Source organism: Acomys russatus, chromosome 1, assembly GCF_903995435.1.
Source record: "Acomys russatus chromosome 1, mAcoRus1.1, whole genome shotgun sequence".
In the NCBI taxonomy this organism is placed as follows: Eukaryota; Metazoa; Chordata; class Mammalia; order Rodentia; family Muridae; genus Acomys; species Acomys russatus.
In genome coordinates this window covers 82,745,693-82,771,681 of record NC_067137.1, presented here as the reverse complement: position 1 = coordinate 82,771,681, position 25,989 = coordinate 82,745,693, and the positions used below count along the sequence as shown (strand labels likewise).

Sequence of the window (25,989 nt, the reverse complement as noted above, 5' to 3'; positions counted from 1 at the left end):
TTGAGGCTGTATATACAAACATGTTTATTTCCAAGTTTGGGAAAAAACAAATAGAACAAAATGTATCATACTAACTTCTGTACACAAATTGTGACTTTGTATTTGACGACGTGTATTTTAACCATTTCCTAGCAGGGAATCTGACTAGCAATGGAGTCAGCCCCATGATGATAAATACAGCAACTCAACCTGAAGAGACGCAGATACAGAGGGTACAGCACATTAGTCTTTACAGTGTGACAGACGGTAAAACTTACTCTTACGTGCTTAATCAGAGAGGTGAAGCCTAAATTAAATTAGGTATTTTATATCTACAATTCCTTAAGCTTTGAATTTATTTTTAAAGGCCAACAGCTAAATATTATCAACATGCTATATTTCAAATCACAAATACATCTTAACCTCTTAAGAGTCTAAAGACGTGGGTCAATTAAAAGTTACAGGCAAACACACATTCAACACACACACATCTGTCATAGTGTTAAGTTTGTCAAACTTTGACAATTATTGTAATTAACAGTAGGTAAATTCAAGCCGATGCACATCCTAATGAAAAGTAAGCATCCTGAAAGAAACCCATCTAAAAAACAGATTAGGAAACGACACAGACTTCCATCTTTTGATCCATCTGCACCTGGGGTAACGCCATCATCCAATTTAAGAAGACTAACATCTTTCCCTAGGAGGAACCCCCCATTTACCCCACACTGAAAGGCGGGGTAAGAGGAATTACACATACATGATTAAATGTCTTGTTTGTTAAACCAAGCTTTATTGATAAAATGGAATTCGGAGTATCTTACTAGGAACAGCAGCAAGCCCAGCCAATCATGATAGGAAAAAAATGTGGCAGTTTCCTACTGTGTAGGAAGTTGCTGCTTACCAATTAGTAATTAAATGTAAGGACTCATAAAGAGGTGCAAAGAATCAAGGCATTTTAGCCCAAAATTGGTACTCTCCCGTATATATGGTATCAGCTGCAATACTTCGGCTACAAGGAGAGGACATCATAGACATGTAAGAAGGATCGGCTTTATCAACAAGCCAGTCCCTTGCCAGAACACAGAGACAGCTTTCCATACTCCCTGGATGTACAGCTTTGGAAGCGTTTGGACTTCCTCACAGTCACGTGCACATGAGCGTCTAGGTATGTGGCTGCTGCTCTCCCTATCCCACCCCAAGTCCAAACACAGCATGACTACATCTGTTGTGTCACACAACAAGCTGACATCTCCTCTATCATTGACAGTGATTTGTAAAGCAGTTCATAATTAAATATGAGCACTTTGTACAAGGACAATTACACTTTACAAAAACCAAAATCATACAACAAAAATTGCTGGAGTCTGATTTACAACATGAATTACGATTTGAAATCACGTTTACATAAGTCTCAAATTTACAATAAAAAAAATCCATTCTGGGCTAGCTGTTCCACCGCTGAAGCTGGAGTCCCTCACCCACATCACGTCGTACCCTTCCTTAAAGTTGGTGATGGATGTAAGAGGTTCGGCGAAGTCGAGCTGTACCTCCCTGGCTGGACGAGCAGCTTTACCACATGTCATCAGTTGATGTAGAATCCTTTACACAGGAAAGCAAACAAAACAAGGCTTTAAATGACAGCTGCAAGATGCTAAAACGTACCACTTTCTATATAATGCAGAAAGACAAGGTTCTATAACCCTAACTTCTAGAGCTCATTTGGTTTTTAAAGTATGTATGTACATATATGAAATGCTCATATTTAATCTGCTTTGTTTTAAAAAAAAAATCATTTGGCCTAGCCACACCCACAAAATTTTCCATAAACAAACAAACCTTTTGGTTTGGAAAAAAATACTATGAGGATGAACAAATAAATCATTAAACCAACAAAATTACTAAAAAGCTTCACCCATCTTATTTTAAAAGTCCATTTTCATTAATTTACTGCACTGTGGGAGGAAAAAGGTTTAGGTGAGCTTCACAACGCTACAGAGTCTGCACACAGCGGCTCGGTCCCTGTGCCATGCTAAGGCTTACAGAGAGGGACTGCTCTGTGCTCTGGTGAGTACAGAGTGCAGAGTACGTGCGTGTGGTAAAGCTATCTGTGTGCAAACAAATGCTTTATGGAGACAAGCATTTTGCTGCTGCTCCTTTACAAAACTCAGAATAATCCAAGACCCTGGGCAAAGAGATTCTTAACTAAAAAAAAAAAAAAACAGTGAAGACAGTCTTTTGAAGTTGATTTGATTGTAGAAGCTTAAAAGGACATTCCTTCTTCTGCGAGTGAGAGGGGCCACTCATCACCGTTATGCTCCCAGGCACCAGCACTCCATATGCAGAGACCAGAGCAAGTAGAACTCAAAGGACTCACTCAGGGTCTGTACAAGAGAACAAGTCCACAGGGAGGGGCGTGCACACCGAGGAGGGGAAGGAAAGCAGAGGGAGCAGAAATGCTACTCACAGTGTCATCATTTTTGTAAGGATTCAGTCTATTGTAAACGGCTTCAATTACATTCCGCCTAAATGGTAAGAAACGCAGAAAGTTAATCCTCCAGAAAGTAAACCAATGCTTAATAACCTTCAGTCCAGTGTTCATTAAAACTTCAGAAACTAATCTTGTGCTCTGAGTACAGTTAATTTCATTCCTGCTGTCAACACCAGGCCTGTCTTTAAGACAGCTGGGTCCTAATGTTAAAGCAGAGGTACAGTTACCCTATAATCGAATGACTGGAACACTCCACTGGTCTAGAGAACGCTGGACAAAAGACAGTTTATTTTAACAAACCATTCCATTCGTTAGTCCTTCTTTAAACACTGATTTACTTACTGTGTGCACATGTGTTTGGAGAACAGAGGGCAGTTTGCAGAAGTCTGTTCTCTGTTTCTCCTATATGGGCTCCAGGGAACAAAGGCAGGCCACCAGGCTTGGTGCAGGCACCTTCACACAATTAAAAACAAAACCAAAAACAAAGGAACCTCCCACCCCGCAAAAATCCAGCCTAGGGATTTAGCAGCTCAGCTGGCAGAAAAGGTGTCTACCTTCCAAGCACAGGCCTTCACTGGGATCCCAGCATGCACAGGGTGGTCTGTGGCCACACCGTTAGCACTAGAGAGCAGGCAGAAAACAACAGTGGAGCCCTGGAGCTTACAGCTCAGCCAGCTGTTTAGTGAGAGACCAATCTCAAAAATGAGGTGAGATGCGAAGACGTTGTCCACCTTATGGCCTCCAAGCACATGGATCCAAGTACACACTAAAATGTCTGTATGACCCTACTTCTACCTGAGCTGACTTAAAAGACTACAACTGAGCAACATCAATACCAATCTTAAGACATACTAATTAAGAGCAGCACCAGTTGCAAAGTAGAAGAAACTTGAACATGTCATAGCAAAATACTCCATCACAGAAACCATCTTTGCTTTTCTTTTCTGGTGTTTCAAGACAGGCTGTGTAGCCTTGGCTGTCCTGGACTCACTTTGTAGACCAGGCTGGCCTCAAACTCACAGCGATCTGCCTGCCTCTACCTTCTGAGTGCTAGGACTAAAGGCATGGGCCACCACGCCTGGCTGCTTTTCTTAATATTCCTTCAAAAAACTTCCACAAAAACTAAAATGTTGAATATTTCCATGACAAGTGTAGGAATTAGTTTTTGAATACTATTTTATTTTAAAATATGGCCATGTGTGGTGGTACAGGCCACAATCTCAGCATATTCAGCTGAGGTAAAACTACTTGAGTCAGGTGCCAGGCCAGGCTGCACATGAAGATCATATCTCAAATCTCAAAAGATATCCCACTTCCCTAGCAAACAGGAGACTTCAGGGTTATTCAGTAACACACACACACACACACACACACACTCACTCACACTATAATGTAATGGTGCATTTAAAGCTACAGTTCCCACACTTCTAGAATTGAATGGAAGCAATTTTATAGACAGTCATATGAACAGTTAAAAAAAAAAACAGGTTTCAACAAGGACTTTTTACAATCCCTGGTGAAAATGATTACAAAAACTATAACTACATGTACAAACTACAAAAACTAATGAAATGGTCACAATATCCCTTTGTGCCAAGCACTGAATTAAAAACAAACAAAAAACCAAAACCCTGTGAATTCCATAATGTGTATTGTTAACTACTGATGAAGCTTAATATCTAGCTCAAACTAGTATGGTTCTATGAAGCATAGGAAAGGGAAAGTGTCTGCTCTGTCTGACACCAAACACTGGGAAACACAGACATGTAGACACACTGCCCATATTGAAGACAATCTTTAAAGCATTAAGATATACAAGCGCTCACCATGGGGGTTGGGGGGGCGGAGAAAAAAAGATACCCACCACCACTACTATAGCCATTTATACTTTGTAGTGTCATATAATTTTATTTAAAATATTCTTTCACCGTATTACCTCACTTATTCTTTGAGGAAATCAATGTTACCCAAGTTTCCACTAAGGATGACCCTCAGTACAATTACTACGGCATTCAAGTGCTGATCTCAAACAAGTGCATTTCCTAACCATGAAGACAGGACACAGACATCAGGAGTAGATGCACAGTTATCCACAGGCAAAGGCCAAGAGCATGCAAACATACTCACTTGCTTGCCAGCTCCCCCCCGGGTGGGAGGCTGGGGATGTTCTCACTGGCTAAGGTGCGCATCACGTGGACTAAGTCAGGGACGCCTTCCCCCTGCTTCTTTATGATTTCTGGGAATCAGAAGTACTTTTTGTAAGTGTTATCAAAACTCAAAATTTAAAACACTGAAACAAAGGCATCTCAGGTTATCACAGACAGTATTTACTTTTACTATGCCTGAGATTTTCTAAACTAGTATAAAATTAATCACTGATCCTCAAAACTGTAAGACCAAAGGATGCAGAAAAAGATACAAAACATTAACCTTAGTGAATAAAAACAAGATAAAAAATATGAAAAGAGAAAAACCTCTTTGTGTTAATCAGATGTGTTATATAAGCCATGACCTGTGTACAAATGAAGATCTCCTTTCTTAAGATGCTGACTAGCTACTGTGGAGGAGATCAACTCTGTCCTTACACCGGATACAGGTTTTTCTGTACTTTACCCTGTAAATACATTGCAAATATATAAATAAGTAAAAACTCAAGACTTTTTAAAAAATCCGTTAAGTTTAGAGTAATTTACAGAAGATATGCTAGTCTCTATCATTTTAACCTATATTTTTATAGTTGCAACATGATTTAAGTAGCACACACAAATTGATTATATAGTTAAACATCACTTTGCAGACCCATCTTCCTCTAAGGTCTCTTTAAATGATATATAGATACAAAATACCATTCCCTTCATTTGTTACTTAAGCAAGGCTTTTAATGAAAAAGGTCTAAATTTCATGACCAAAAATTAAGAACAGAAAGATTAAAAAACTACACAGCTGCATTTAAAACGATTAGTTTAAAAACATCCAGTTACTAGGTGGGCAAAGAGAGGGAGCTGCCAGATACAGTGTTATTATCCTTATTACAAGTCAAGCTGTGAACACAGCGCCTCACCTGACTCTGGCTAAGTGGAAGGTGTCATCTGGAGACTCAGCACATTTACTCAGTGCGTATTTCAGCCAAAGGCACTTGCAACTCTTTTGTTTCTCAACATTTACATTAAGAAATGGTTTTTTCTTTCCCACCCGGGCAAGACATTATCATTCTAGTTCTCCACCTTAAACACCTCTGAAAACACCAATGCCCATAAACACTCTCACTCTCTGACCAAGCCTCCACAGATTACTTCAAAATTGAAGGCACAACAAGTTAAATAGACATTGCTACCCATAAAATTTCTTTAAATGGTTCAAAATTGTCCTTCAAAAATAAAGGCCAAATTTTACCATCTATTACTTTATGCAGTCTTTTCATTTAAAAAATATTAACAAAATAAAGCAGTCTTAAATCTGAACAAAAAAGCAAGGATCTCAGATTTGGTTTGCCAAGTTCCTTTATTGTGTAATCTTTAACATTTGGCATAGTGATTTTCTACATGGTTCTAGTGCTGAACGCCTACTACACAAAAATAAAGGGATTTGATGCTTACCTAAGCTACACAAGTTCACAGTCTCAAAGCATAACACACAACACAGTGCCTACTAAGCCAATACAATCATTTGGTTAGAGCTCTAGATACAAGAGAAACGAACACTGATGATAAATTCAACCAATGATGGTTTCAGTTCTAAATAAAACCCCACTACATTTGATGTAGCTTACATCTTCATTAAAATATAAGTTAGGATATTTTACTTGCAAATACAGGAAAATAAATTCTTTTATGCATAGTAAGAGCTTTAGAAACAATTAGAATTTCTTATTTGATGTGGGACAATCACTTAAATTGAACAAGTACACTATCCCTCTTCCTTTGGCTTTTAGAAAAGTACTGAATACAAAAAAAATTATTTTAATTGCTCTTAGACTACATGTTTTAATAGACTGTAAAAGACTTGGTGCTTTTATAAAAATGTCAAGAATTCTCTGTTTCATAAACCCCACACAACCCCCCCCCCCCCCGACAAAAAAATAATCTGCTCCTCCCCATCTTCCTTAATGAAGCTTAAAGAATTTTCAGTTTCCTCAGCATTAGCAACTTTTCAGGGAGTCAGGCCAGTAGCAGAGATGGGTAGGCCACACACAGTGAGTGTAACCTTAAACTGTATATGCACCACAGTGCAACAGCAGTCTGGTTACATAAATAAACCCTCTTCACCACCTCCCTCTTCAGTAAAGGTAGACACAACAGGAGAAAAGGGAGCTTTGTCCTTTCTAATGTTGGAGAAACAGAAGCCAAAAATGTTGAAAGCAAATAAAATGAAGCTTAGTAGGTCACAGCAATTTAGTCAAGGCATGTATTTAAAGAAAGAAAAGGGTATTTGGTGTCTGTTTTAGAGGCTGTGTATCTTCACTTAAGACATATATCATTTACAGTGCAAAGTTACATTCTTTCTATGCCTTTAAATAGCAGCAGCTTTAACTAACATTATTTTCTCTCTAGTTGCATCTCATGAGATCTAAAAATACCATACTTAAGTTATGACATATTACCTCCAATTGCATGGTATAACACGTGAACACAGCAAAAATACTGACTATCAATGTAAACTCTGCCCAGGTGGCAATTCTCACTTGATAGTATAATATAAAATTTACTATAATAAAATTATATGGGATGAATGCTTGATACTTCCACTAAAACTTACTTTAAAATAAAGCACACTAAAGAGAAAACTAGCAACTCATTTCTAAAACTGGATCCCATTTCATAGTAAAAATACTAAGGTACTTGTTATTTCTTTATACTAATAAAATCTATGGAGGTAAAAGTGCCAAAACATCAAGAGAAACTTACCCCATACATATTTTTTGGTTTCATATTTTTCTAATAAGCAATTTAGACCAATTACTCTGTAACACTCTAAGCATTTTTTAAACTTTACTGTTGTATCTACAAATAACATATTGAAATAACTGAAAATGTGAAAAATTACAAGACCCTTGAAAATAGTGGGGTGAAATGCATAGACTAGTACACTCAATGAATGAAATTCTAAACAGTACGAACACAGACATCACCATCAAGGGAGCGAGGGTGTTAAGAACAAAACCTTCTCAGGACTCTAGATGCATTGACAACCAAAACCAAGAATGATTCTAATAGACAGATTACAAGTGATATCAAGCAATAAAAAAGGGAGAAAATGAAATTAAAATGCACACTAATTTTAATACTGAAGGCATAATGGAATGCAGTGGTGTGGTGGGCCAATGCTTGCAGGCTAACTATGGTATCAGAGAGCCAAATGCACTTACACTGAAGTGTTTCTGCTTCTAGGGCTGCGTCATCTACATGCCTACTGTGTATGTCCTCACAGTGAACCTAGTGTCTGGGAGACAATGCTTACACTTTTACTCAGTGGGCAGCTTCACCAAGGACCATGTCAGGGCTGGGGTGTGGCTCAGAGGGAAACACTTGCCTTCTATGCAAGAGAGCTTAGCTTTGGTCCCCAGATCACAACCAACCAACCAACCAACCAATAAGCCCCACTAGCAAAAGATTAATTTCTTCAAATATTTAAAAGCATCACATTTTTTAAAGGTACAAATACTTTGCAATTACTCCAAAATAATCTGCAGAAATGTCAGACCCACATGCCTAGAATTCCAGACTACTTTCCTGATTTTACAATAATTCCTGCCAGGTCTGTGCTATAAGGTGAAGCAGCTCGTGGCTTAGGAGTGAAGCCATAAAGCAGATGAAAACTAAGTTTTAAAACCTGTGGGATTTGACAGTTGTTATTAACCATTTGACCTTCAAGTTCTCAAAAACAAAACCACCCACGAACCAACCTACCGAACACAGGTAAATAAAAATATTCCAGAGACTTTAAGTTAATGCACACATCTTTTCACAGGAAGATAGCATACTTACACACAGGACTACCCAGTTCCCTGGCATAAAATTATTCCTGCCAGTGAGTTCAGCAAGAATTTTAGGGCACACTTCAGTCACTGAGAACAGAAGTGTCCCAACCCTAATGCACAAGGCCTGGGGCACACATGTGAGCAGTTACTACAGAACGCCCTTTCTTTACACACTAAGGACTACATGTTAAAGGGCATGTAATGAACTCTATAGTGTTAGACTTTGACTATGTTGGATGTTTGGTTTTTTAAATCAAGCTACTTATTTTTTGTTAAATGATCCACCTTCTACTCTGCATTCCAGGAACTCATCCAGCTCGGCCTCCTTCTTCACCGCTTCTGCTGAGACTTTAGGTGCATTTGGGAAACAGATCAAAATCACACTCATGTTGTCTCGACTTCCCTGGGAAAAAAAAAGTCAAAAATATTTGGTTTTCCTTCTATTTTTTAAAACCTTGAGAATCTTTAGAGCTTGCCAATTGTAACTACGTTGTTTCTAGTAAAAATGTAATTTTTAAGGAGAAAAAAAATAGAAATGTATGTGAGGAGACAGTTGCCTCCACATAATATATTAAATACTATAAGCAGCATTCCTAAGAAAGAATAATTACAGGTTGTTGAGAATCATTAGTAAAGAACATAAAACAGAACTACTCCTATATATTCCCTGGTGGCCATCTTGCTTGAAGCCACTTACCTCATCAGTATCATACAGCCACGCGTGCCAGGTAACACGGCAGAGACTCTCAGTGCTAGTCTTTACTGTCCATTTTACAAATTTACACTTCAGTCACAACACACTGTGTGGGGCTAATGCATTTGTTTTTTAAATAGAAATATGTACTCAAAAGGAAAACTAAATCAAGTTTATACTTTTATAATCTATAGTATATATAACTTATATAATAAAAATATTGACTTAACTTAGGAAGCACACTCCAATTATTCAAAGTGAATTGATATCCTCCTTACACTTTCCTTACTTTTAGTATCTAATTCAGCTATATGGAAAAATTGATCTTATACATGTTAAACAATAAAAGATAGACTAGTATAAGGAACACTATAAATGTAGCAAACGCTAAGGTGCTAGATCATTTTGAGACAGCATAGAAAAAGGTATAATCTGGATACTTTACTAAAATCCAAATCTAACAATTCACCAAGCTTCTATTTAACATCACTTAATTCTCCATTACTATACAGTGAACCTAGCAGAAGGCTGCGGAGCTCCTGCATACTAAGGAGGACTAAGGCTGCATGCATCTTGTGGTTCTGCTCTCTAAAGACTAACAGCATTCCACCAGGCAGTCTGTGGCCCTTTAAAAACACACAGGCTGGAAGTCACACAAGCCTCACTTCTAATACAAGTAAGACTTCACACTGCACTGCACGTGTGGATATACAACATCTTAAAGTAAGGCAACAAGCATCACTGACAAAACACAACAGTGTGGCACAAACAACGTGACGCTAAGTCAAGGACCCAGATTTTCTAGTCTGGTTGGCTGCAACTTAAGTTATGTAATGCTGTAGAAGTTCTGAGTTCTCCAGGAAAGCTAGGAGCATGTACCGACTACGTACTATCTATCCGTCTAGAGTACACATGTGCGCGCACACACACATAAACCCTTAATAGCCCTATAAGTTAGATATTATCTCTATGTTTATAGCTGAGAGAGGTTGAACAACTTGTTTAAGACTGAAGAGTACAAAAGTAATAGAGATAAGACTTGACCCCAGGTCTGTTTGACTCTTAGGTCCGCAGAACCTTCTCTGGCTTCAGCTTCCTCATCTGTAAAATAAAGGGGCTCAACCAGTTTATCTATGTACACGCGCCCATTTGATTCTCCCTACTAGACAGACTCATCTCTGTTGTTTTTTAATTTAACAATTACATAAAAGCTTATCTCAAGTCACGGGTCTCGTACCAAGTCACCCTGGCTCCACATCAAGGCTACTGTACTGCACCATAGCCTGACTCCACATCAAGGCTACTGCACTGCACCATAGCCAATGCTTATGAATTCTTTTGCACTGATGCCCAACACTCACTGGCCTGACATTCCAAAGCATTTCCAGAACTTACAGACACCAAGCCCACGCCTTCCCACCCTCTTTCTCATGCACGTGGATGCAGTCCTTTTATCTCTGATATCCTAAGGGCTCTGGCTAAAGGCCATGCATTTAGACACAACTCTTGCACACACAGATGGTGGTAACTGGCTAATTTCTAAAGTGTTCCTTTATTTTCAGTTAGTAAAAAATATCCTGTAATTGTGTCAAAAACTTATTTTTATATCTACATGCTCTAAGATGATTAAAGGGCCATAGTAATTAATGGCATAAAGCTGACTGAAGAAAAATAAAAGTCTAGCTACCTTGTATAAACAGGTGTCGACTACTTCATTGCAAACTTTCTCAAGGTCATCAGTGACCTCAAGTCTGGATCTCACAAAGTCACAGAGCTCTTCGTTTCCCATGACATCCCAGATACCATCACATGCAAGAATAATGAACTGATCATCGTCTTCAGATCTTTCGATATCATGGACTTCAGGCTCTGGGGAGACGAGCTGCTCTGTGGGACCTTTTCCATGGACACATTTGTAATCAAAATCCCCAAGGGCCCTTGACACAGCCAGGGAGCCGTTGACACGCTGGATCATCACAGAACCCCCTGCATTCTGAATTCGTTCTTTTTCCAGCGGATTACTTGGCTTGTGGTCTTGTGTGAAGAAGTGAACTTTCCTGTTCCTACAAAGTAAACCTCTCGAGTCTCCACAGTTAATGAAATAAGTATGTTGGGGAGAAATTAAGACACCCACAGCTGTTGACCCGCTTCTATCTGCACCATGTTTCTTCTCTGACATAACTCTCATGTGTTCATCAATCTCCAAAAAACCTGTTCTGATTCCATTCTTTACATTTTCCACAGAAGGTGCTCCTGCAGAACCTTTAAAATCCTGGTTATTGGTGATGTGATCTAACAAATGCTCACAGCAGTATTTGGCAACCTGAGAACCAGCATGCCCATCATATACAGCAAAGAACGACCATGTCTCAAGTCCACTCGGCAAACCGATGACAGCCGTGTGTGCGTCCTCCATCTCCACTCGCCAGCCCTGCATGCTGCTGAGGCCGTACCGCAGCCCGTTCCCCTGGCCCTGGGCCGTGTGCTTCTCCATCTTTGGCTTGTCCAAAAATGCTCCCATTATGACTTGATCCTCTAGGTCTGTAAAGGAAGAGAAAGAAGAAAGTCAGTAACTCTATGGGACAAAGCATACACCTAACAGTCTTTATGAAGAGTCTACAAGATATAAGGAAGCTGTAGAAACTCACAGGCTACAGCCATAAACATTGCGTTGCTGACTTGGAATGCAGACATTAACAAGAAAGGGAAAGACTGATCAAGTACAGCTTAACTAAACAAGAAGCAGAGGAAAGGAGAGCTTGTGTATCTCTGTGATATGAAGGGAACCCAGCAGTGACCATTAACTTACAAGAACCATACAAGATTTCAGGATGCACTCAACATATGCAACCTTGCAATTACTTTGTGTATTGATCAAGAAAAATACAAATTAATTCATAGGCTACACAAGTATCTACTACTTCAAGTATCTTGGCTGAGAACTCAAGAATTTTCAGAGTTTGAGTCTAAGCTATGTAGTGTCGGTTCTACAATTAGAAACTTTTGTAAAAGCAAAAGGTAATTACTCTCACTGGTCCAAATTTTCAGTGTTTTCCTTTAACTCCTTGGACAATTCTCGTACATACATTCTCTTTATCTGGAACCCACTGCCTTACTTCTTTCCTACCAGAGGAAACAACTACACCTAGGTCTATCCTTAAACAACTACACCTAGGTCTATCCTTCAAACTCTAGTTCAAGCCCTACCTCCTTCATCAGGCTTCTCAGTCTTTGACAAAACCAGTCAGTTATTAAAGGAGTCAGCTTCACTTTTCAAGTTGTAATACATTTTCACGACAAATTCTATTACACAAAATATAACTAAATTAACCTGATAGCAAAGCTAATGGTAATAACATGTATCATTATTATGCTTTAAGACCAGTAGGTATAAATCAAAGAGATCCAAAGGGTCTCGTTTGGCTCCTCTAATCCTTTGCCAGTCCTCAGTCAGATCCCTGGTCTGGAATGGACCCACACAGGCAGACACAGTGGGTCAAGTTTAGGCCAACCCTTGCTCAAGCAACATTTTAGTAACACAGAGGCTTCAGCCCAAGTAGCCAAAGGAGAATACAATACTGAAGAGAGAAAAGGGGTAGAGATGTACATAATTAGGGTGAAGGGTAGAGATGTACATAGTAAGGGTGAAGGACAGTAAATTCTGAAACTAGGGATTAAGGACAGCAGTAAATGACAAACTCAGAGAGAAAAGTTATGGAAAATTACTTAAGAAAGAAGGAATGTTGTTTTACAACAGTTACTCGTCCTCCTTTTCCTTGTGCTGACCAACTAATGCATGGGGCGAGAAGGCTGAGCTAACTCCTCCTATGACTTCCACTTGTATGCAGAAGCACACACACGTATACCATAAAACCACAAAAGATCACATTTAAAACTTCCCATGTTATTGTATCAAAGTTGCAAGTCACTGGGGGAGAAATCAGATGGAAGCCAGGCGTGGTGGCTCATGCCTATAATCCCAGCAGAGGCAGGTGGATCTCTGTGTGAAGATTTCCAGGACAGCCACCACCAAGCCCCCAGCCCCTGCAAAATATATGTAAGCAAGTAGACAAGATATTAGTGTTATTACAGGCTTAAGCAACACGTCACTGGGTAGTGGTGCACGCCTTTAATCCCAGCACTCAGGAGGCAGAGGCAAGCAGATTTCTGTGAGCCTGAGGCCAGCCTGGTCTACAGAGTTGGTTCCAGGACAGCAAGGGCTACACAGAGAAACCCTGTCTCAAAAAACATCTCACATTTATTGGGTGCATGTGGGGGAGGGATACCAGCCAGGCACCATTTGAAGTTTTATGGATGTATTAACGTCTTTAAATCTTTATGCCAATGTTGGCATATTATAGCTCAACCTTACTAACAAAAAAGTGTGTCATTGAGTTACCTATTAAAGGACTACAGGAACTTGCCTCAGGCTGGCTGGCCAGCTAGATGATGTGTGAATTGTGAGTAAGAAGACACCGATGCCTATCTAGACTAGCATCCCTCAATTTCCCATCTGTACAACGGACATGTTAATACTGACCTTCTCAATGACACCACCCTGCAGTCACTGAGAGCCTGGTACAGTGAAGGCACCGAGCAAAAGGACACTATTCAATCACTACTATTCTCCTACAGACACAGCACATCTAGGTTTTGACTGCCTGACAGACACTTTGCTCTACCCTTCAGAAACAAGCCCAGCACTTATTTACCAGGAATGCATATATATGAAACTGCCAGATAAATTAATTCCTCAAAACTAAAGTAGGCAACTCAGAAATCTTACCTACCTAGAGTCTGAATATCAGCAGAAACCCAGCGAAGTAGCCAAGGAGAAGCCATGTAAGAAATGGGAAGCTGTTGTCTATGTCGAAAAGTCTTTCCTTAACAGAAAATCGTTTACACAGACCACTTGCACAAGTAGAGGACTGAATAGCATCTCACTTATTCTAATTATTAAATGAACATGTGTGTGAGTGTGTAGGTGTGTACTGTAGTAAGCTGCAGAAAGATTCATTAGGCCTTGGAAGTTTAACTCCATTTCTGAGGCTTGTATCTACTTGAGTGCATGCTGGATCTCATCTCAAGTATTAGCAGCTGATCTAAATTTCAGAACAAAGTGCTACGGTAAATAGCTTGAGTCCTTTAAAAAGGACACCAGCCTCTAACCTGAAAAATTCACTCATTTAGAGGTTCAGCACTGCCTGTTTTTTCCTGCAGTGCCAGGACCCAAGCCCAGAACCTGCGTATGACACAGTCTATATACATCCCTAACCCTCAGCAGCTTATGCCTTTTGCTAAGCAAACCTAATATAATAATCTACTAGTCATGAGGTTTAAACCACTAAGAATTGAACTGAATAGCAGTTTTAACAAGCTATGTGTCTTTTACTGACCTGTAACAGCAAACAACTTGACACTCATGATACTGTATTATTCCTACGTCAAGACCTACTTGTTCCGAGAAGCAATATTTAGTGCGGATATATATGGTGGAGGTTGGTAAGATCCAAGGATATACTCAAAATAATAACAAAAGAGCACGGCTTAGCTGCCATTCCAACAGGAAGGATGTTGGGAACTGGAGGACCTTTGATGAGCATTAAAATAGACTCAGTTATGAATACTGGAATAGATCTGCCTAAGAGACAGGAACCTAAAGGTGGAAAGAAAACCCACAGAGAGAAGTATATATAGTAAGAGACAAAAAGCTTCTGAGGGAAAGAGTGGTGGTGGGAAAGGCACTAGCTAAGGGCTTAGGAAGCAACGCACAACATGGCAATACTTGAGTTCCATGTGGGGGTGGGTGGTGGGGCAAAATAGAAATGTACTAGTGCCACCGAATTTGTGTTTTTCACAGTTTACCAGTGCTTAGGTATGGATAAACTTTGTCCTCCAAGGGTCAGCTAACCCTGAAGCATACACGCAATAGTTTTAAGCAGCACATGAACAGCTGCAGCTGCTGAAGCACCACATACTGCCTTCAGTCACATCTCTGAAAAGGATTCTTTAGACCACACAAAGCACCTTTAGTTTCCCAAGCCATGATTAATTGAGGCAGCTACCTCAAGGTTATCCATAGAAACGAGAAAGAAGTGCATAAAAAAACTATAACAAATTTGGAAGAAAGAGCTAACAAGAAGGGGAAAACAAAAAACAGTAACATTTATATTTACAAATTAATTTTTATATAAATACAGAAGCAATCTTTCAAAAACCTATTTTATAAACAGGAAGGTACAGGAAAATAGAGGTAAGGCTGAAAAGAGGATCCAGATTTCTAGATTTGCAATCCAGCTCTACATATGTCATCACAGAGACATGAAAATAACAGAGTCCTCTTTATTTATTTACTTTTGCTTGTTTGTTTGGTTTTTCAAGACAGAGCTTCTCTGTGTAGCCTTGGCTGTCCTGACTAGCTTTGTGGACAAGACTGGCCTCGAACTTGCAGTGATCCACCTGCCTCTGCCTCCTGAGTGCTGGGATTAAAGGCGTGCGCCACCACAGCCTGGCACAGACTCCTCTTTAAAGACAGCATGTAGTGGTCAAGGTTTTCAGAGAACAACAAGAAAATAACGACAACAATAACAACAAAGCAAGATCCAACTTCCCTCAGAGTTAACAATGTTCCCTATACTCCGAGGGAGAAATCTACAACTGTGATGAAAGGAAAAACACACACACACACACACACACACACACACACACACACACACACACCATGTTATACATAAAAGGCTGTGTTTCCCATTAAAGTAAAAAAGAAATAGACTGTATTAGCCACAAATCAGAAAGCATCCTTCAAGATGAGATGACAATGAATGAGGCTGTCAATTTTTTAAAAGATTTATTTTTTATATGCATCTGTGTTTTGCCTCCATGTATATCTGTGTGAATATGCCAGATACCCTGGAACTGGAGTTACAGAAAGGTGTGAGCTGCCATGTGAGTGCTGGGAATCGAACTTGGGTCTTTTGGAAGTTCTTAACCAATGAGTCATCTCTTTAGCCCCCGAGGCTGTCAATTTTTAAAAAGGCATTCTGAAAATAGTTTTCTGGGAAGGAAAAACAGAGCTGCAATGGAGACAGATACGAGAGTGGTGGTCAGCAAATGTTTAAACTCCCTTCAGAACTCATCCTGCCGCACGTCTTTGTATTCTACTAGAAACTGTTTCCTGTCCATGACAAAGCCTTCTGTGAGATCTGAAGTCCAGGCTTAAAGGAATCTCAGATACTTTTCTGGGCTCCCACACTATTGTCTTCTTGGTTCCTTCACGTCACTATCTTTCAATTGGAATATGAGTGACTATTTCTCTTTTGAGGCCGGGTTTCCACACAGTAGCCCTAGCTAGCCTGGAACTTGCTTTGTAAATAAGGCTAGCCTCAAACAGTTTCAGAAGCTCTGGGGTTAAAAGTGTGTGTTACACCAGGCCTTGGAGTGTGACGTAACTACTACTCAAGTTTCCTACCAAAATCTTCATATAAACTCTTGTAGCTATCCACCTGCCTCTCTTTTCAGTTAGCCTTTCTGAACAGTGTTGGTACTCTGAAATGGCACATGGCTAGGTTTCTCCAAGACAATTGAAGCTAATCAATTTTGAGTTGTGTTTCTTTTGGGGAGAGGAGATAGACTTTATTCATGCTTTACTTTGTGTATGGATGTTCTGCCTGATGTATGTCTGTGCCACCCAAGCCTGCCTGGTCCTCACAGAAGCTAGAAGAGGGCATGCATCAGATCTCCTGAACTAGAGGTTCCAGACAGTTGTGCGCTAGTATGTGGGTGCTGGAAACTGAACCTGGGTCTTAATCTCCCCAGCTCTTATCTGACAGACTGCTCACAGCACTTTTCAACACTATGATCCTCTGCAAACACTCTTCCCCGGACTTTGCTACACACTCCTGATTTGCATGCTACTCCTGGCTTTCCATCCCTGTCTCTGTGGCTTCCCCTCACCTCCCCGGTCATTATGCGCTGGTCTTCTTCAGGCTTCTTCCTAGACCTTCTTCCACATGCTGCCTCCCTAAGCTCTCCATCAAGTCTTCATGGATTACGCTTCTTAAACATACGAAAGCTTGCCTAGTTTTTTTTTTTTTAATTAAAATTTAATCTCCAAGCTACCATTACTAACAGTGCATAATATAAACTTTTTTATTTTGTCCTTTTGCACATATAGCTGGCACTACTACTCCAAGATGAATTCTTTTTAAGAATTAAAATATTAGATTTGTTTTTGTTTTCGTTTTGTTTTGCCTGCATGTTTGTTTCTGCACCATGTGAGAATTGCCATGTAGGTGCTGGACTCAAACCTGGGTCCTCTAGAAGAGCAGTTGAACCAGTTTTCCAACTCCTGAACTCTTTATACATCCAGAAAAACAAAACCATAATTTATTAAAAAAAAAAACAAAAACAAAACTAAGAAAATTGCCCAATCATTTAAAGATACTAGGGAAACAGTCCATACCTTTAGGAGTTACTATATCAACAGCAAAACACTATAAAACATCAGAACTTTAGCCAGGCATGGTGGGTGAAGCACTCAGAGGGTAAACGCAGGTGGACTCCTGTGAGTTTGAGGCCATTCTGATCTACACAGCAAGCCCCAAGAGAGCAAGGAATACACAGAGAGATCTTTCTCAAACAACAAAAACAAACAGCAACAACAATGGGAGAGAGTCAACCCCTGACACTATTAATGAAATTCCGCTATGGCTGCAGACAGGAGCCTAGCACAGCTGTCTTCTGAGAGGTTTCATCTAGCAGCTGATGGAAACAGATGCAGAGACCCACAGCCAAACAACAGGCAGAGCTTAGGGAGTCTTGTGGAAGAGTGGGAGGAAGAACTGCGGGAGCTGCAGGGGTCAAGGACACCACAAGACCTACAGAGTCAACTAACTTGTGCCCATGGAGGCTCACAGAGACTGAACCACTGAATCAAAGAGCATGCATGGGCTGGACCTAGACCCCTACACAAATGCAGCAGATGTGCAGCTTGGTTACCATGTGAGTGCCTAACAATTGAAGTAGGGCCTGTCTGACTCTGTTGCCTTCCTCTGGATCCCTTTCCCCTGGCTGGACTGCCTTGTCTGGTCTCAGTAGAAGCCGCATTTAATCCTGTTGAGTCTTGGGAGTGCCTGGGTGGATTGATACTCCTTGCGGGAGAGAGGAGGGAGGTAGCTTCAATCAGGCTGTAAAGTGGTTAAATAAATGAATAATTAAAAAACAAAAACAAAACAACAACAAAAATCAGAAGAATAGAAATACACTTTCCTATTAAGATTAAGATGATCCCAGCACTCGGGAGGCAGAGGCAGGCAGATCTCTGTGAGTTCAAGGCCAGCCTGGTCTGTACAAAGCAAGTCCAGGGCAGTCAAGGCTACATAGAGAAACCCTATCGCAAAAAAAGAAAGAAAGAAAGAAGAGAAAAAGATGAAAAGTTATGTCCAGGGCTGGCAAGATGGCTCACTCAGTAAAGGAACTGTCTAAACCGTAGGAGCTGATTGGTAGAAGAGCTGAACCCTGCAAATTGTTCTCAGATCTCAACATGGACGCCATATGTGACCTACGCCCTACATATATAAATGTAGCACGCAAAAAAAGGGTAAAATGGAGGATCCAAGATGGCGGCGAGCAGTGTGGACCGCGTTTGGAGGCTCCAGTGAACAATTCAGGGAATTGCACAGATTTCTGAGCCAGGAACACCGAGGTCCGAACATCACGGCAGCGGGAGTGCTCCACAGTTCGGAGGGACCAGGGTGCGGTGGACCTGCGTGCCCCTGCACACGGGAGGAGCGTGGTTTTTCTCTGATCGGAGCGGCAGCGGCAGAGGCGGCAGCACCAGCGGCACCAGCAGCGGCGGCTGAGGTTTGCAGCTCATAGCCTTCCGGTGGAGGCGATTGGTGTGGTGGCTGGTGGGAATTGCTGCGGGAGAGGGGACTCGGGGCAGGATTTGGGTCGCGTGGAGCCTTTGGACCCAGATTGGACTCGGCGGACAGTTCGGCCCCAGAGTCCCGGGTATTGGCCCGGCCCAGCAAACAATTCTGCCTGAGGCACTAACTCAGCGTGGCCATAGCTCCCCTGCTGTGGCGCAGGCGTAGTTGAGCACGCTGCTCCACACTAGGCACTACCTCAGCTCAGCGGCAGCTCCCCTGCGGGGACACAGTCTGGGAGGAGCACTTGGTTTCACCACAGGCACTAACTCAGAGCAGCCGCAGTTCTCCTGCTGTGGCGCAGGCTTGGTGACGTGCTCGGTTCCATCCTAGGCACCACCTCAGCTCAGCGGCAGCTCCCCTGCGGGGACACAGTCCGGGCGGAGCACTTGTTCCACCACTGGCGCTAACTCAGAGCAGCCGCAGTTCTCCTGCTGTGGCGCAGGCTTGGTGACGTGCTCGGTTCCATCCTAGGCACCACCTCAGCTCAGCGGCAGCTCCCCTGCGGGGACACAGTCCGGGCGGAGCACTTCTTCCAGCACTGGCGCTAACTCAGAGCAGCCACAGTTCTCCTGCTGTGGCGCAGGCTTGGTGACGTGCTCGGTTCCATCCTAGGCACCACCTCAGCTCAGCGGCAGCTCCCCTGCGGGGACACAGTCTGGGCGGAGCACTTGTCCCACCACTGGCGCTAACTCAGAGCAGCCGCAGTTCTCCTGCTGTGGCGCAGGCTTGGTGACGTGCTCGGTTCCATCCTAGGCACCACCTCAGCTCAGCGGCAGCTCCCCTGCGGTGACACAGTCCGGGTGGAGCACTTGTTCCACTACTGGCGCTAACTCAGAGCAGCCGCAGTTCTCCTGCTGTGGCACAGGCTGGACAGAGCTCTCGGTTTCCACCAGCTCTAAGACTCTGGTTGGACACAGTGTACAGTTTGAATCCAGAATTCCTGGCTGAGATTGGTGGTCAGTTCGGGCCCTGAGTCAATAACTGACCACAGCACGCACTTTGGGCCAAAAGGCCCTAGTGGAGCTTGGTGCGTAGTCCCAGCCCAAAAATTCTGGCTGGGCCCTGTGTGCATTTTGGGCCCAAAATCCCTAGCTGAGCTTGGCAGACGGTTCTGGCCCTGAGAATCTAGCTGAGTTCTGCCCGTGGTTCGGTCCCAGTGCTCCTGGCTGGACTTGGCAGGGAACACAGAAGGCTGTGGATACCTTGGCCTGACCCAACGCTCATTCAGAGACCCAGAACAATTGCAGGATCCACAGCAGAGAGGGACTGAGGATCACTGGCTGTGAGAGACCAGAACAACAGGGCTAACCTCCTAACATCCACACCAGTGAAGCTTTGAGCTCGCAGCCTAGGGAAATCGTAAGAAAACAAGTGAATCTATCATCAGACACCCTCCATTCAACTCTGGAAGCTACCCAACAAAACAAAGACGGCAAGATGTCTAAAGGACAACGAAAAAGCATACGCAAAAAACCCCAAAACAACATGGCGTCTCCAGTTTCCAGCTATCCCAAAGAAACCACCCAGAGAACTCAAATACAACGGAATACAAGAAAATGACCTCAAATCCTTAGTAATGAGGATGATAATGGAGGAAACAAATAAATTCGTAATCAAATGCAGGAAGACGCAGACAAACAGGTGAGAGACATAAAAGAAGCACATAGAGTGGAACTGGAAAAATTGCAGGAAAATGCAAACAACCAGATGAAAGAAATAGCTAAAACGGTTCAAGCTCTGAAGACCTATAAAGAGGCAATGGAAGAAACTCAGGAATATACAAAAAATCAGATGAAAGAAATCAAAAAATCAGTTCAAGATCTGAAAATGAAAATGGATTCAATGATAAACACACAGACAGAAGAAAACGAGAACGTGAGACCTCAGAGAAGAAGGCGAGCAACACAGAGGTGAGCTTTTCTAACAGAATCCAAGAGATGGAAGAACGAATCTCAGGGCTAGAAGATACAATCACAGATATTGAATCAACCATTAAAGAAAATGCCAAATCTGGAAAACTCCTGACACAAAACATCCAAGAAATTAAGGACACCATGAAAAGAAGAAATTTGCGGATAATAGGCATTGAAGAAAGAGAAGACATCAGACTCCAGGGCCCAGAAACTATTCTCAACAAAATCATAGAAGAAAATTTCCCCAATCTAAAGAAAGAGATGCCTATAAACATACAAGAGGCCTACAGAACACCAAATAGAATTGACCAGAAAAGAAAAACTGCCCGCCACATAATAATCAAAACACAAAACATGCAGAACAAAGAAAAAATATTAAAAGCTGCAAGGGAAAAGGGCCAAATAACATTTAATGGTAAACCTATCAGAATTACACCTGACTTCTCAGCAGAGACCATAAAAGCCAGAAGGTCCTGGACAGAGATCCTGCAAACCCTAAGAGAACACAGATGCCAGGCCAGACTACTTTACCCAGCAAAATTATCAATAACCATTGATGGAGAAAACAAAATATTCCATGACAAAAACAAATTCAAACAGTACCTATCCACAAACCCAGCTTTACAGAAGGTACTAGAAGGAAAACTCCATCCCAAAGGGTCAAGCTACAACCAAAACTACCCAGGAAATAGATAACTATCCCATGGCAAAAACACAACTACACAAACGCTCGACTGGAAACAACATCAAAATTAAGACTCTTAACAGTCACTGGTCATTAATATCTCTCAACATCAATGCCTCAATTCTCCAATAAAAAGACACAGACTAACCGAATGGGTACATAAACAAGACCCAACATTCTTCTGCATCCAAGAAACACATCTCACCCATAATGAAAGGCATTACCTCAGGGTAAAAGGTTGGAAAAAAATATTCCAAGCAAATGGTCACAAGAAGCAAGCAGGTGTAGCCATTTTAGTATCGAACAAAATAGACTTTCAACCAAAAATTAATCAAAAGGGATGAGGAAGGACACTTCATACTTATCAAAGGTAAAGTCAACCAAGATGACATCACAATTCTGAACATCTATGCTCCCAATACAAGGGCACCCACATATGTAAAAGATCTCCTAAAAAAGCTTAAACCACACATCGATCCCCACACAATAATAGTGGGAGACTTCAACACCCCACTCTCACTGAAGGATAAGTCATTGAAACAGAAACTAAGCCGAGAAATAACATCATTAACCAATGCCATGGGTCAAATGGATCTAACAGATATCTATAGAACCTTTCACCCAAACAAGAAAGAATACACCTTCTTCTCTGCACCCCATGGAACCTTTTCCAAAATGATCACATCGTAGGTCACAAAGCAAGCCTCAACAGATACAAGAGGATTGAAATAATACCTTGTATCCTATCAGATCACCATGCTCTTAGGCTGCAATTCAACAACAACAGAAATAACAAAAAGCCTACACGTTGTGGAAACTAAACAACTCTCTGCTAAATGACACCTGGGTCAGGGAAGAAATAAAGAAAGAAATCAAGGAGTTTCTGAAATTCATGAAAATGAAGAAACAACATACCCAAATTTGTGGGATACATTGAAAGCAGTGCTAAGAGAAAATTCATAGCACTAAGTGCCTTTAAAAAGAAATTGGAAACATCGCACATAAGCATCTTAACAACACAACTGGAAGCCCTAGAAAAAAAAGAAGCAGAAACACCCAAGAGGAGTAGACGCCTGGAAATTATCAAACTCAGGGCTGAAATTAACAAATTAGAAACTAAGAAAACAGTCCAAAGAATCAACAAAACCAAGAGCTGGTTCTTTGAGAAAATCAACAAGATAGACAGACCATTAGCCAAACTAACTAAAAGGCAGAGAGACAGTATTGAAATCAACAAAATCAGAAATGAAAAGGGAGACATAACAACAGACACTGAAGAAATTCAAAGAATCATAAGATCCTACTTTGAAGGCATATACGCCACAAAATTTGAAAATCTAAGGGAAATGGACGATTTTCTTGATCAAGTTCACTTGCCAAAGTTGAGTGAAGAACAGATAAACAAGTTAAATAGTCCCATTTCCCGACAGAAATAGAAGCAATCATCGATGGTCTCCCAACCAAAAAAAGCCCAGGGCCAGATGGTTTCAGTGCAGAATTCTACCAGACCTTTAAGGGCGAGCTAATACCGATACTCTTCAAGCTACTCCAAAAGATAGAAATGGATGGAAAATTACCAAATTCATTCTATGAGGCCATAGTCTCATTGATACCTAAACCTCACAAAGACTCAACAAAGAAAGAGAATTTCAGACCAATTTCTCTTATGAACATAGATGCAAAAATACTAAATAAAATACTTGCAAAACGAATACAGGAGCACATCAAAGATATCATTCATCATGACCAAGTAGGCTTCATTCCAGGCATGCAGGGATGGTTTAATATACGGAAATCCATCAATGTAATCCATCATATAAACAAACTGAAAATAAAAACCACATGATTATCTCCTTGGATGCAGAGAAAGCATTTGATAAAATTCAACACCCATTCATGTTTAAAGTTTTAGAGAGATCGGGGATACAAGGCACTTTCCTCAACATAATAAAGGCTATATACAGCACGCCAATAGCCAAAATCAAAGTAAATGGTGAGATACTCAAGGAAATTCCTCTCAAATCGGGAACAAGGCAAGGCTGCCCACTCTCTCCATATCTCTTCAATATAGTACTCGAAGTTCTAGCCAGAGCAATAAGACAACAAAAGGAGATCAAGGGGATCCAAATGGGAAAGGAGGAAGTCAAATTATCCCTCTTTGCAGATGATATGATAGTGTACATAAGTGACCCTCAAAACTCCACCAGAGAACTCCTAAAGCTGATAAACACCTTCAGCAAATTGGCTGGATACAAATTAACTCAAAAAAGTCTGTAGCCTTCCTATACACAAATGACAAGCTGCAGAGGAAGAAATTAGGAAAACCACACCCTTCACATTAGCCACAAGCAATATAAAATATCTAGGAGTTACCCTAACTAAGCAAGTGAAGGACTTGTATGAAAAAAATTTCAAACTCTGAAGAAAGAGATTGAAGATGACCTGAGAAGATGGCGTGATCTTCCTTGCTCATGGATCGGGAGAATTACATAGTAAAAAATGGCCATCCTACCAAAAGCAATCTATAGATTCAATGCAATCCCTATCAAAATAACTACACAATTTTTAAAGACATTGAAAGTTCAATTCTGAACTTCATATGGAAAAACAAAAAACCCAGAATAGCTAAAACAATCTTGTACAATAAAAGATGCTCCGGAGGAATCTCCATACCTGATCTCAAACTGTACTATAAAGCAATAGTACTTAAAACAGCATGGTACTGGCACAGCAACAGGCTGGTTGATCAGTGGAATCGAATCGAAGACCCAGATATGAATCCACACACATATGGTCACTTGATTTTTGACAAAGAAGCCAAATCCATTCAATGGAAAAAGGATAGCATCTTCAACAAATGGTGCTGGTCTAACTGGAGGTCTATGTGTAAAAAAATGAAACTGGACCATATTTGTCACCTTGCACAAAACTCAAATCCAAGTGGATTAAAGACTCAACATAAAACCAGAAGACACTAACTCACTTAGAAGAAAAAGTGGGAAAGATCCTGGAACATATTGGCACAGGAGACAACTTCCTGAACGAACACCAACGGCCCAGGCCTTAATGTTCAACCATTAATAAATGGGACCTATGAGGCTGAGAAGCTTCTGTAAGGCAGGAGACACTGTCAAGAGAACAAAGCGACAGCCTACAGACTGGGAAAAAATCTTCACCAACCCTACATCTGACAAAGGTCTAATATCCAAAATATATAAAGAACTCAAGAAATTAAACACCACCAAACCGATAACCCAATTGAGAATGGGGCTTGGAACTAAACAGAGAATTCTCAACAGAGGAGTATCAAATGGCTGAGAAACACTTAAGAAATGCTCAACCTCCTTAGTCATCAGGAAATGCAAAATCAAAACAACTCTGAGATTCCATCTTACACCCATCAGAATGGCTAAGATCAAAAATTCAAGCGACACCACATGCTGGCGAGGATGTGGGGAGAGAGGAACACTCCTTCATTGCTGGTGGGAATGCAAACTAGTACAGCCCACTTTGGAAATCTATCTGGTGCTATCTCAGAAAAATGGGAATAGGGCTTCCTCAAGACCCAGCTATTCCACTCCTTGGAATATACCCAGAAGATGCTCCAGCACACAACAAGAAAATTTGCTCAACCATGTTCATAGCAGCCTTATTCATAATAGCCAGAACATGGAAACAGCCTAAGTGTCCCTCAGTAGAAGAGTGGATAAGAAACTGTGGTACATATACACTATGGAATACTACTCAGCTATTAAAAACAAGGAATTCCCGAAATTTGTGGATAAATGGATTGAGCTAGAAATGATCATAATGAGTGAGTTAACCCAGAAGCAGAAAGAATCAAATGGTATATACTCACTTATATCTGCATACTAGCCCAAGGGGCATGTCCCACCAAAGCCTTCACTTACCAGGAAACTGGGACAGAGGGGAAGGCATCCTATTGGGACTCTAAATGAGAGACGCATGGGAGAACAGCAAAATAAAAGGATCCAGAGGGTCCTAGAAATCTACAAGTAGAACAATATGATAGGCAGATTTGGGCCCAGGGGTCCCGCTCAAACTAAGGCACCAGCCAAGGACAATACAGGAGGTAACTTTAACCCTTCCCAGATCTAGCCAATGGTCAGAATATTCTCCACAGTTGAGTGGAGAGTGTGATACGACTTTCTCACATACTCTGGTGCCTCACATTGACCATGTCCCCTGGAGGGGGAGACCTGGGTGGCACTCAGAGGAAGGACAGCAAGTAGCCAAGAAGAGACTTGATACCCTATGAGAATATATAGGGGGACGTAATCCCCTCAGGAACAGTCATAGG

At 41.3% G+C, this 25,989-nt stretch overlaps 1 protein-coding gene across 1 annotated transcript in view; it reads right to left on the bottom strand.

Annotated features, from left to right (window-relative positions):
* Window positions 1-752: 752 nt before the first annotated feature.
* Window positions 753-25,989, bottom strand: part of Ppm1a (protein phosphatase, Mg2+/Mn2+ dependent 1A) — a 46,490-nt gene continuing 21,253 nt past the window's right edge. The window contains exons 2-6 of the mRNA XM_051147402.1: window positions 10,829-11,682; window positions 8,733-8,850; window positions 4,598-4,706; window positions 2,447-2,504; window positions 753-1,581 (exon numbers count right to left, since the gene is read on the bottom strand). Coding sequence (XP_051003359.1) covers window positions 1,552-1,581; window positions 2,447-2,504; window positions 4,598-4,706; window positions 8,733-8,850; window positions 10,829-11,662 — 1,149 coding nt within the window. The 5' untranslated portion in view covers window positions 11,663-11,682 and the 3' untranslated portion in view covers window positions 753-1,551. The remainder of the gene's footprint in view (window positions 1,582-2,446; window positions 2,505-4,597; window positions 4,707-8,732; window positions 8,851-10,828; window positions 11,683-25,989) is intronic.